The following is a 12,851-nucleotide window of genomic DNA, read 5'->3' on the forward strand; positions in this document are numbered from 1 at the left end:
CATGCAAATGTTAGAGCTCTTTGATGAGGGACCATGAGAAAAGTGAGAATGTGCTCATCCAGGCCTGTAACACAAAAATTACACAGCAAGACTTAAACATGCAGAGCAAGAAAACACTGACAGTGAAGCAGACTCAGCCACACTCACTGCCGCAGTGGCGCACGTTCGGTTGATTTTTGAAGAGCTAAAAGACAAAAACCTCTATTGCTACTAGATTTAAGGTGCGCTCACAAGTCCAGTCCTTTCAATAGGACGGAAAGTTCCTGAATTCGCTGCGTTCACCAACAGAAATCTGCTTGAAAGTGACATATCTACGCTACTGACAATGCCAGCAAAACTTTGCTGAAATATCTCTACCCACACAATTTTTCTCTGGTCCAACTCCGGCTTTCACTCGGCACACACACTCTCAAAAAAATAAAGGGTACAAAAATTGTACCTTTTAAGGTACAAGTGGCCGTCACTGGGGTGGGACCCCTAAGAGTACATTTTTGTACCTCTAAGTCAAGGGTAGGCAAGTTCGGTCCTAGAGATCTGATGTCCTGCAGAGTTTAGCTCCAACCCTACTAAGCCACTACAGTATAAAACTCATGGCTCCCAGCATGCATTGCAGCATTAAGTATGTCACCATTGTTGAGATTTATATGCTGATTCTTGATATCTGTGTGCGTCTAAACTTTATTCCCCCTAGAGTGTGTTTAAAAATCAGAATTCAGGATGCCTGATCTGTGGCAAGAAAGTATTGTCGGTGAATATTATTCATTAATATTTTTGGTCAGTGATGAGTTTAGTCAAACATTTTTCTTCATGATAATTTTTGTTTATTGCTTCTTTTGATTTGAACTGATTATTTTTTTTGTTAATACTGTAAAAAAAAAAAAACTCACATAAAAAGTCAATAGTCAAACTGCCCAACTAAAGGAAACACTGATCACCATAATGATGACCACACATTTTCAATAAACCATCAACAGCTAAACCTCTGTTAATTCTCAATAAGAGCTTCTATAGATGTCTTTCAGGGTTGGAGCCAAACTCTGCCGGACAGCGACCCCTGCTCTAAGTGAGGAAAACAATGGTATAACTGTACCCTAAGGACCAATTGTGTACCTTTAAAGGTCCAGTTATACATTTTGTTCCACAAGGAATTTTTTTTTACCTCCGCTGTACCTTTTTTTCTGAGAGTGCATACAGGTTTGAAATAGTTTTGAAACTATACCACCATCATCCCTGCGCAAACCCCCAAAAAAAAAAATCTGTGAAAACGGCGACGGCATGTACACAAGCATTACGTGTTCAGCTTATAGGCAAGTCTAGTTGACCCAGTCTCTCTGACACTTCAGGGATGTGTTGTGGTCGTATCTAGCGCAGGTCCAGCATCTGATCATGATCCGGCAGACTACAGTAAACCTTGGGATAAACAGAGAGACTAACATTAGCGTAGATGCCATTCGTAGATGTATTGTGACCGAGTCATTTCTTATAAAAGACATCATCTGACACATTCAGGAGCTAAACTAATAAATGGATGTCTGAGAGTCTCACGCTCACAGTGCCTCGAGCACAGATGCTGGAGGTTCTTCATGTTCTGCTCGTTCAACAGGCAAGTTAATCATCGCTGTGAGGATTACACAAAACTACTGTATGTAAATGTTCAGTGTGTGTGAACTGCGTCTGTCAGGATTCACATCAGTAACATCAGATCGCTGGGACCTTTCGAAATACTAGCATCACTGTAAGTGGACAAAAAGGGTTGTAAAACCCATCGAATTACATGCAATATATAAAACACATATTTAATAATGAAATTAAAAACTCGCCAGTACCAAACATTAGCCTATTGCATTCCTTATGCATAGCATTGTGGACATCTAGTCACGACACACCTGAACATTTACGCTGACATTTACATTATATACACCGATCAGGCATAACATTATGACCTAATATTGTGTTGGTCCCCATTTTGCTGACCCGTCGAGGCTGGACATGGTCTCAACAATGCTTAGGTAGGTGGGACGTGTCAAAGTCACATCCACATGATGGAGGCCCCAAGGTTTCCAAGCAGAACATTGCCGAAAGCATCACTGCCTCCGCCGCCACGCCTTCTTCCCATAGTGCACCTGGTGCCATGTGTTCCCCAGGTAAGCCACGCACACACACCCGGCCATCCACGTGATGTAGAAGAACACGTGATCATCAGGCCAGGCCACCTTCTTCCATTGCTCCGGGGTCCAGTTCTGATGCTCACGTGCCACTGTTGGTGCTTTGGGCGGTGAACAGGGGTCAGCATTGGAGCACTTTTGATAGAGACTGACCACTGCAGACCGGGAACACCCCACAAGAGCTGCAGTTTTGGAGATGCTCTGAGCCAGTCGTCTAGCCGTCACAATCTGGCCCATGTCAAACTCGCTCAAATCCTTACACTTGCCCATTTTTCCTGCTTCTAACACATCAACTCTGAGGACAACATGTTCACTTGCTGCCTAATATATCCCACCCACTAGCAGGTCATCAGAGTTATTCACTTCACCATGATCATAATGTTATGCCTGATCGGTGTATATGTGAAATTCTGGAATCATGTTGTCAGTCACTTACAGAAACAGTGGAGTTGAAATATTAGAAATGATTTTATTGATCTACATGTTCATCACCACATAAAATCATCATGATGAGCAGGAAAACACACACACAAACAAACATGATGCCAAAACTCATATTAGAAAACATCCCAGCCGCCATTCATATACACACACACACACACACACACATACACGTGTAGTGAAACTCTACACACATTACATGAGCCAACGCTGTATGATTATGACGGGGGTTCAATGGCTTTTTAATACTGATGCAGGATCAGGTTCTGAGGACTGTGACTCTCTGATCCATATTCAGCTCACAAACTCTGTTCAACAGAGTCCAGACATCAGCTCACAGTCTTTGGACGGCTGGACATCTCTGGAGGACAGTGAGAGTCCACAGATTCAGCACATGAGGAACGGAAAGGCTGATGCAATAATATAAAAGAGAACAAGTGTTTGCAACAGGAGATCTCTAAAATCGTCGGAGACTGATTCTCAGTAACACTACAGTACCACTAGACTGAGATTCAAAAGTCTGTATATATAAGAGCAGAGAATATATAGAGCATAAAAATCAGAGACAAGTGCGCAGTTGGTGTGACCGTCAAGAGAAAATCTGGACTGAACGTTCACATGCAAACCGGATGTGTGGTTTCTTCAGTCTTTAGTAGCGTGAAAACCTCAGGGCTCGTCTTCGGGGTTCAACGGTCTTCATGCAGTCAGAAAACATGAGAAGGTCTTGCGGTGATCATAAACAGAGATTGTTTGTGCTGGTAAGATGTTCATTTAGAGGAATGGCACTTATAATGGGTCTACCTGGCCCGGAGGGGTTCATGGTTCGTTCACACCAACAACAATAACTATGATAACGATAATTATGACGTTTTTAATAACTTTACAAGAATAGCGATGTCCACACCACAACGATAACGTCACTGGAATGTTTCCAGCTGATCCTGAACCACTGACAGCCAATCAGCCAATCAGAATCCCTCCTGCTTTAAAGAGCTCAAACATTTAAAGCGTCAGGCGACAAAACTGTGTGGGCGCTAATATATTTACCGCTAGAATTATCATTATAGCTATTGTCCAATGAAGTGGATGCTCAGTTGTTGTTATATTTATTGTTCTTGGTGCGAACAGGTCTTTATTATGGTGGGAGTGGTTTATTTGGGTGGGCGTGGCCTATTTTGGTGTGGCTACTTTTTTAGGCGTGCCGTGTTTCTTAGTGTGCCAGAGATGGCCGGGGATAGTGAAAGCATCGACGGTCATACTCAGGGTACGAGACGGAAGTGTATTGAACTGTTTCCTGTCAGAGCTGTATTTATAAATGGCCTCCACGGCGGACGAGGAGATGACACGCGGGCCGACGCCGCAGAGGCGATGCAGCTCCTCCGACTGGCCGTCTAGGGTGTAGATGGCGCGGAACTGACAGCTGGAATCCCGCAGGAGAATCAGGAAGTGGCTGGCGGAGCTCTTCTCCATCTCCTAGAGAGAAAACGTAGAGTCAGAATGTGAAAGTGCACGGCGGAGTCACGACTGTGGAGAAAGATGAACAGTGACGCACCTCTACGATCTTGTTTTTCTGGGATTCGTTGACCTTGCCGGCGAGGCAGCAGCGTGAGAGCGCGTTGTGAATGATGAACTTGTTGGATTTGAAACTGGGTTCCTTAAATAATTTAAGACCTGAAACCGAAGATAAAACTCTGACTGTGAGTGAAAACCACACAGATCAAATAAGGTACTGATTTTCAAACATGGAAACTGATCATAACAATCGGCTCTTGACCTGTGTATTCTGGGAGTGAGGCTGGAGAGGAGGCATTGGAGGCTTGCTCCCAATCTTTCTCTCCGTTCTGATTGGCCAGTTTCCCAGATGACATCACCTTTGAGGGCGACTCTGAACGACTGAGTTGTTGGGTGAGAGAGAAAGCGTTTAAGTAAAGACAGAGATGTACGGAAGATAGAAGATGAAAACATGGCTAAGTAGCAGTACTATACCTTGCTGGTTTTTCAGCTGGTAGAGATCTGACATCTTTCTGGTTAGCTAACATGAGGAAACACATCTGGTTTTAGGGAATGCAAGTGAAATCTTAAAAGTAGCATTTTGTGTAATTTCTGCATCACTAGCACTACCAAAATCTGCGTTTCCACCGAAATTACCCGGAACAATTTGTACCAGGAACTTTTTTTACAGGAACTTTTTTCCCCCAGACCTGCTACGGTCTGCGTTTTCACTGCGGTCTAAAGTACCGTGAAGATTAGGCAAATTAGTCCGGTGATGTAGGACTGCGCGCGGCTGCTCCTCCCAGTCAGAGACGGACAGGAATATTTTTTGTGCGATACTGTCTGCAACAATAGCAAGTATGGAGGAGATGCAAGCAGTGCTGCTTTTGCTGGTTATGTATTGGTTTACTAAAGAGGTAATTAACAAAAAGGCGGAAAAGAGATGAGCACTGATACTAAAGCGTATTCTGAAAGCTCGTAAAGCTAGATTTAAAATAAAACAACGTATGTTATTATCATTATTATTACGGACATTGACCGTGCGATTGCTGAGACGAACGCGCGCCATCGGACAGAAAGAGCAAGACTGATATTTACTAAACGCAGAACGAACGAATTACTTATAAAGCTTTTACTAAACAGTTAAAAAATGGCTGATTGACATATATAGCTGTCAACAATAAGACTTGAACCTGTTGTGTCTCTTTATCAAACAATTTGTTTTGTTATTGTTTTTATAGGCTGAATGTCCTGTGTTTTTTCATGGTTGTTTTAGCTATGTGTTTTGTGTATTTGTCATTTGCCAGTAATTTTTATTAGATTTGTTTTGTGTTGTTACTAATTATGTATATTAGTGTCATATTTTTGCTCTTTTAACATCTTGGCCAGGGGACTACAGATGAAAAATAGCCTTTTGGCTAAATCTGGCTTTTTTACTCATGTTTGTTCATGTGTTTTTATGAAATTGCATTGTCCCCTTACAAATAAATTAATCTAACCTCGCAAAAGACTTGCGAGGAAATAAATGGAAATAAAAATGCCGGTTGAAAAAAAATGCTGCATGAGCTCAACCAATCAGCATGTTCAGCGCCCAAGTCCCACCCCCAAAAGTTCCTGAACTTTGAAAAAGTACTACCACGAGAGCAGGGCCGTTTGGAGGGGGAAATATTTACCCGGAACTTCCTAGACCCGGTTCCTGTGGTCAAAACACACCGAGTACCACCCCAAAGTTCCTAGTTCCTGGGGAAAGTTCCTGCGGTGGAAACGCGGCTAAACAGAACTGCAAACATGTTTTCAAACACTACTAATCTGACATTGCTCGACAAACAGGTCGAGAGTGTCCTGCCCCAAACTCCATCCATTGGTTGAGCACATGTTGCAATTGTGTGACACAATACTTGTGATGTGTGTGAGCAGTTACCTGTCCTGTTTTTCCCTGGAGAGCGTGTTTGAGTGAGCTCATGGTTGTGCGGTTTGTGTGTGTGCTGTTTTTTGCCACTGTGCTTTGCTGGTTTCTGTTTAAGAACCTTCCCTAGATCAGCCATTATCTTCAGCTGGTGGCGCCTTTCATACTCTGCCCGTGTGAACTCTCCCCGACGCAGGGGCGTGCCTGGGGGCGTGGCCTTTGAAGGAGGGGGTGGGGCGTATGAGGTGGGGAGTGACTGGGAAAGCGGTGGAGTTTGAGATGGTCGCAGGTCATCCACAGAAGCCTGTTGACTGTAGGAGGAAGCAGAGATAACTCAATATAATTCAGTTTATTTATATAGCACAATTAAAAACAGCTGCTGCTGACCAATGTGCTGTACAAAAATAATAAATAACCATAGGAAAAAACAGAAACAAAAAATAAGATATAAATATATAGACATGAAGACAATCCAGGAGACGCCAAAACAAACATGCAAGACAGATAACTCATGAATTGTAAGCCAAATCAAATAAAAATGATTTTTACTTTGATTTAAAAATGGATAGTGTGGGAGCAGTTCTGATTTGCAAAGGCAAGCTATTCCAAAGTCTCGGGGGAGCGACAGAGAAAGCCTGGTCACCCCTAGTCTTTAATCTAGTTTTAGGGACCCCTAAGAGCCTCTGATTGGCAGACCTAAGGGCTCTTCCTGGGTGATGTCCAATCAGCAGGTCAGAGAGGTATTGGGGTGCTAATCCATGTAGTGATTTAAAAACCAGTAGCAGTACTTTAAAATCGATTGTGTGACGTACAGGCAACCAATGTACGGAACGAAGAACAGGGGTAATATGTTCACGTTTGCGAACTCCCGTTAGAACTCTGGCCGTAGCTTTTTGAACTACTTGGAGGTGGTTTAAGGAAGATTGACCAATCCCCAAGTAGAGAGAATTACAATAGTCAAGCCTAGTGGTAATGAAAGCATGGATAACTTTTTCAAAGTTATTAAACGAGAGAAAGGACTTTTTATCAAGGCTCGCAGTTGATAAAAACTTGACTTTACAACTTGATTTACTTGCTTATCAAGCTTTAAAGCACTATCAAGTAAAACACCCACATTTTCACATATGGCTTGACATGGGGGGCTAAAACATTCACATTTAAATTAGGAATTTTTTGGGCATCAGATGGGGTAAAAACCACCACCTACGTTTTACTCTCATTGAGTCGTAAAAAATTTAAGGACATCCATGCTTTAATATCCCCAAGGCAGGCAATCACAGGGTCTCGACCGTTCATATGTTTCAATGGGAAATACATTTGTGTGTCCTCTGCTTAGCAATGGTAGCTGAGGCCATACTTTCGAAACATAGACCCTAGTGGAAGCATATAAAGAGAAAATAAAACGGGAGCTAAAATATAGACTTGGGGAACACCACAGGTCGGAGGGACCGAGCCAGAGTGGAATTGACCAATGTTGACAGAGAAACTCATGTTTGAAAGATATGAACAAAACCAGCGTAGGGCAGATCCACTTATACCAACCACCTCTTCTAAACGGGACAAAAGAACCTTGTGGTCTATAGTATCAAAAGCAGCGCTCAGGTCTAAAAGAACCAGAGCTACAGAATCTCCCGAGTCGGTGGCTATTAGGACATCATTTAATACTTTTAAAAGAGCGGTTTCGGTAGAATGTAACTTCCCAAAGCCAGATTGTAACACATCAAAAAAATTTATATTCAACCAAGAAATTTTGGAGTTGGTGAAAAACAACTTTCTCAAAATATTTTGCTAAAAAAGAATGATTAGAAATCGGTCTACAATTAGAAAAATCAGAAGCGTCTAAATTCGGCCTTTTATGTCTAGGTTGTACCGAGGCATGTTTTAGAAAGTCAGGAACAAATCCTAACTCAAGCCATTTATTAATCCAATTTAAAAGTGTAGGGCCTACTACATTGAACACTTGTTTCAATAACCGAGGGGGAATAACATCTAGGGGTGAGCCAGTAGTTTTAACTGATTTACAGTGTTGTGTAGAAAAGAGAGAGAGATAGGTGTAAACTGGTAAAGAACACACCATTCAGGGCTTACAGATAAGTAAGCCCTGAATGTAGATCCCGAATGAGAGGGTTTGGACATTTGGGTGTTCTTACCTGTTCTCAGGGTCTTGCCCATATCTTATTCGCTTCTTGATCTCTTGTGCTCGTCTTTGCTGCCGCTCCAACAGCAGAGCTCTTTTCTGGGCCATCTCCTCCTCAGAGAGACCCTCCTCCTGAACACCCACAAATACACACGTTACAAACCCCTCAGACACGCATTATCAAACAAAGCACATGCAGACCTTCACACACCTTGAAGAACACGTCGAGTCCCAGCCTGCTCTCATTCTCTGTCTGGTCACTCATGGAATCTGATGAGAATATTTCTGCGCCCTGTTCCAGATCTGTGTCATCTCCCACCGTCCCCGCACCCTCGGTCTCATCTTTCACTAGGGCGCTGCTGAGGAGCATGTCGCTTTCAAACGAGCACTCTGACGGGGCTCCCGAACTGCTCCCGCCTCCTAACAGTTCAGCTGGGAGTGCAGACGGAGGTCCAGCCTCCAGCTCCAGGGTGAAGATCGGGGTGTGATGCTCGCTGGAGCCTGATTCCGATGTGCTCTCTTGAGGCTGAGCAGGTTGCAGCGGAGAGTCCTGAGGTGTGCGTGGACCTCCGAATCGCAATGAGGAGCAAGTCTGCACCTGACACTGGCTCGGAGAGACTCGCCGCAGATGGGGAAGCGTGTCCACGTTCTGCGGGGGCGTTAGGACACGCGTGAGAGGGTGGAAGCCGAGGTCCGTGGGGCGGGAGGGACGTTGATGTTTGGGACTCTTGGGAGCAGCTCCACGGGATCTGCGTGAAGTAGATGATGCAGAGCTTTTCGGGGATCTGGGTGTGTCAGAAGGTTGTCCGGAGCGTGATGGAGATCCAGAGGGTGAAATGATACGGGTGGAGTCTCTAGAAAGATGAGAGGGTGTAGACTTAGGCGCAGCCGGGATGACCCAGGAGGCAGTTGTCTTATTTGAGATGGTGTTTTTCGGAGAACTCAGAGTTTTCTTTCCCATGAGCCTTTGCTGCTGTTCTGTAAGGCGCTGCATGTCCCTTTGTAGGGTCTGTAGGGTGGAGCTCAGCTTAGCTACTGCCTCATTATATTCCACCAATGGTGGCTCTGCCTCTTTCTTTGTTTCAAGAGAGAAGGTCACCTGTTTCTCCAGTTTCGGTGGGGCTACTACATCGCTGGTGCTCTTCTTCTGTTCCCCATCCTTTTCTTTCTCCTCCTCCTCCAGTTTAATCTTCTCCTCCTCCTTTTCTCTGTCCTCCTCTTGTTGGAGCTGCTGCTCCATTTGTGTCAGTCGTTCATCCAAGGTGAGGGACTGTCCGTCATCTTCCACCTCTTCCCCCTGTTTCTTCTGGAGCTGAAGGAAGGCTGTTTTGCCCAGCCTCTGCCTGTGCTTGGTAAAGATGGCTTCAATCCGCCTCTTTTGGGCTTCAATTGCTCTGCGTTTCTCCTCCAGACGTGCACCCAGCTCCTGCGCCTCCACTGCCCCAACAGGGCTCATCTCTGCAGGGCTGCACAACGACGCTACGTCCTGGGACCGGGAATTACTAGGGGATTCTGGCATCATCTTCCTGCGCTCAGCAAAGTTTGTCATGCGACCAGTCTTGGGTCCGTTGGCTGGACTGGAGGGGGTTTTGGGGGAGTTTTCAGGTGCGTCACACTCTAAACCTCCATTGTGTTCTTGTGAACCTACCGGTTGCCGTTTTCGGTTCCCGCTGCTATTAATCCCTCCTCCCATTGGTCGATACATCATCCCTGTCCGGCAAGGGGCGGAGCTGCTCAGTCTGGCTACACTGTCTTCAGGCGAGTGGAGGTAAAAGCCAGACGGCGCCCCCTCTGGCCGCATTCGAGGCTCGATGTGTACCGGACGGCTGGTATGAACAATTTGTAAACCTTCTTCTATGGTAGGCAACTCTCCTAGAGGAGCCTGACCAATGAGCTTACTCAGATCCTCTGGGGGTGTGTAAGAGCCAGGGTTGGTTACCCTAGTGAGGCTGTCCGTGCTGACGGAACGGAAGAGAGGGTTGCCCATAACAACATCAACATCACTGTCCAGTGGGAATGGGATGCTGAAGGCCACAGCTGAGAGGGGACGGCTGAGACAGAGAGAGTGAAAATAACAGAAGATTCCTATTGCTTGATGAAGGCGTCTAATAAATCACAGAATTTGTATCATAAAAATGAGTTGTACTTGCTTGAACTGAAAGACAGGCATACCTAATTTGCTTTGTGCTCCAGCCCCGTCCTTCTGCACAACAACAAATACAGAAGTAATAATAATTCAGTTACATATTGCAAATATCAAACTACAAATCCCCCAGAAAACACAGCCTGTATTATAAAAACCAATCATGGGTCACCACAACTCTCACAGGTTGGACAAAACAGAAAAAAGCAGAAAGCTCTCACCGGACACAGAGGAGGACTGAGGCAGGAGCGACTGCTTCAGAAGGAAAGACGGAGAGCCACTGCAAGAAAAACATCAGACCCCGTTCAACATGAAGAGTCTGCAGACATAATGTGAGTGTTTTGATAGGAGCCCTTACCTGTTGCCACTGATCGGACTCGTGCATTCGACCAGATCGGAAGCATCTGTAAGACAAGAGAGAGCTCCTGTAGGATCTGGATGGGATCTGCGTTTTTATGTTCGCCCATATGTTTATTTCTACCTGTTAGGTCCAGTGTGTGTGTGGGTTTGACAAAGTCTGGTTTCTGCACTTCGAAGGTGGCAAACAGCTCCGAAAGGAAGCACATAATGTTCACCTTCAGGGGCACAAGACAAAACTCTTATATATTGTTTTTTTTTTAATCATGATCACATAATACTTTTCATAATTGTCAATGAACAAGATGATGCACACTTGTTTGCCGTATGTTTATCTTACTGGTAAATTGGGTAGATATATCACACCTGCAAAGTAGGCGGGGGCATCCCGCACCTGAAAAGTGGGTGGGGCATACCGCACCTGAAAAGTGGGTGGGGCATATATCACCTGTAAAGTGGGTGGGGCATACATTATGTCCTCCACCTGCAGGGGGCAGCAGCTCTTCAGGTGACTTTCACAAAACTCTCTGATCAGCTGGAGATTGTACATACTGTCTGCTGCCGACATGGTGTCCTTCAAACACACATCTACAGAGAGAAGCAGAGAGAAGTTAATTACATGTCTAAAAATGTGGATAGTTTTCCTGTAGGGTTTCTGTTAGTCTTCTAGTGTGTGTGTTTTACCCTCCAAAGGCAGAATCTGCGGGCAGTAGAAGTGAAGCGCAGCAGCGATGGCGCAGCCGTTAGACAAATCCTTCACTCCCGACACCACCACGAACACCGGAGTCTGTTTGGACTGAACCTTATCTTTCCTGTAACGGATCTGAGATGGACACACACACACACAGAATGCAAACAGTTCAGAAGTGTTCAAAAGATAAAAGATCATTCAAAACCAGGGAGGGAAACATCCAGAATCAGATCCACTTTAATTCTGTCTGACTGTTCATTTCAACACAATCAGTGAATGTGCAGCAAAACTCATCGCAGTCCTTCAGTGACTCAGATCATTGAGTGAGTGTCAGCGTGCAGGAGTCGCTCTCAGAGAGCTGTTCAGATCCACACACACACACACACACACACACACTGAAGCAAAACCAGCACGAGCCAGCTAGTGCGTACAACAGAAACAAGATCACACACAAACACATATATAATCTCATGAAACATGTCTGGGTCACATAAATAATGATATTATACATTAAAGGTGGTTTGCACTGTAACATTTTCACAACATTTAAGCACATATTCCCCACTTGTTACACTAAATGCAAGAAAGCTAATTGTCATAATGTACACTATATTGCCAAAAGTATTGGGACGCCCCTCCAAATCACTGAGTTTAGGTGTTCAATCCCTTCACGGCCACAAGTGTATAAATCTTTCATCAGTGAGAGAATGGGCCGCTCTCAGGAGCTCAGAGAACTCAAGCGTGGGGCCGTGATCGGTGGACACCTGTGCAATCAAGACCTTTCGGGACATTTCCTCACTACTAAATATTCCACGCTCAACTGTTAGTGGGATTATAACAAAGTGGAAGCGATTCAGAACAACAGCAACTCAGCCACAGAGCGGGGTCAGCGCATGCTGAGGGTCACAGAGCGGGGTCAGCACATGCTGAGGGTCACAGAAGTGGCCAACTTTCTACAGAGTCAAGAGCTCCAGACCTCCAAACTTCTGTGGCCTTCAGATGAGCTCAAGAACAGAGTGCAGAGCTTCATGGAATGGGTTTCCATGGCCGAGCAGCTCATCCAAGCCTTACATCACCAAGAGCAATGCAAAGCGTGGGATGCAGTGGGGTAAAGTGTGCCGTCACTGGACTCTAGAGCAGTGGAGACGTGTTCTCTGAGGGACCAATCACGCTTCTCTGTCTGACAATCCCATGGACGAGTCTGGGTTTGGCGGTTGCCAGATGAACGGGACTTATGGGTGGAGGGGGGATTATGGGGTGGTGTTGTTTTGCTGGGGTTAGTTCCAGTGAAAGGAACTCTTTAACGCTTCACCAAGACATTTTGGACAATTTCATGCTCCCAACTTTGTGGGCCCAGTTTGGGGACGGCCCCTTCCTGTCCCAGCATGACTGCTCCAGTGCACAAAGCGTCTCCATAAAGACATGATGAGGAGTTTGGTGTGGAGGAACTGGAGTCCTGACCTCAACCCGATAGAACAGCTTTGGGATGAATTAGAGCGGAGACTGAGAGCCAGGCCTTC

General features: G+C 45.2%; 1 protein-coding gene across 1 annotated transcript in view; it reads right to left on the reverse strand.

Annotated features, from left to right (window-relative positions):
- Positions 1–2,616: 2,616 nt before the first annotated feature.
- The window catches only part of LOC307123117 (calmodulin-regulated spectrin-associated protein 3), a 20,547-nt gene continuing 10,312 nt past the window's right edge, over positions 2,617–12,851 (reverse strand). The window contains exons 7-19 of the mRNA XM_079811514.1: positions 11,325–11,463; positions 11,089–11,228; positions 10,765–10,858; positions 10,642–10,687; positions 10,505–10,563; positions 10,313–10,343; positions 8,352–10,191; positions 8,154–8,272; positions 6,019–6,314; positions 4,593–4,638; positions 4,381–4,499; positions 4,159–4,277; positions 2,617–4,079 (exon numbers count right to left, since the gene is read on the reverse strand). Coding sequence (XP_079667640.1) covers positions 3,777–4,079; positions 4,159–4,277; positions 4,381–4,499; positions 4,593–4,638; positions 6,019–6,314; positions 8,154–8,272; positions 8,352–10,191; positions 10,313–10,343; positions 10,505–10,563; positions 10,642–10,687; positions 10,765–10,858; positions 11,089–11,228; positions 11,325–11,463 — 3,351 coding nt within the window. The 3' untranslated portion in view covers positions 2,617–3,776. The remainder of the gene's footprint in view (positions 4,080–4,158; positions 4,278–4,380; positions 4,500–4,592; positions 4,639–6,018; positions 6,315–8,153; positions 8,273–8,351; positions 10,192–10,312; positions 10,344–10,504; positions 10,564–10,641; positions 10,688–10,764; positions 10,859–11,088; positions 11,229–11,324; positions 11,464–12,851) is intronic.

This window comes from Gobio gobio (assembly GCF_949357685.1).
Source record: "Gobio gobio genome assembly, chromosome: 3".
NCBI classification, from domain to species: Eukaryota; Metazoa; Chordata; class Actinopteri; order Cypriniformes; family Gobionidae; genus Gobio; species Gobio gobio.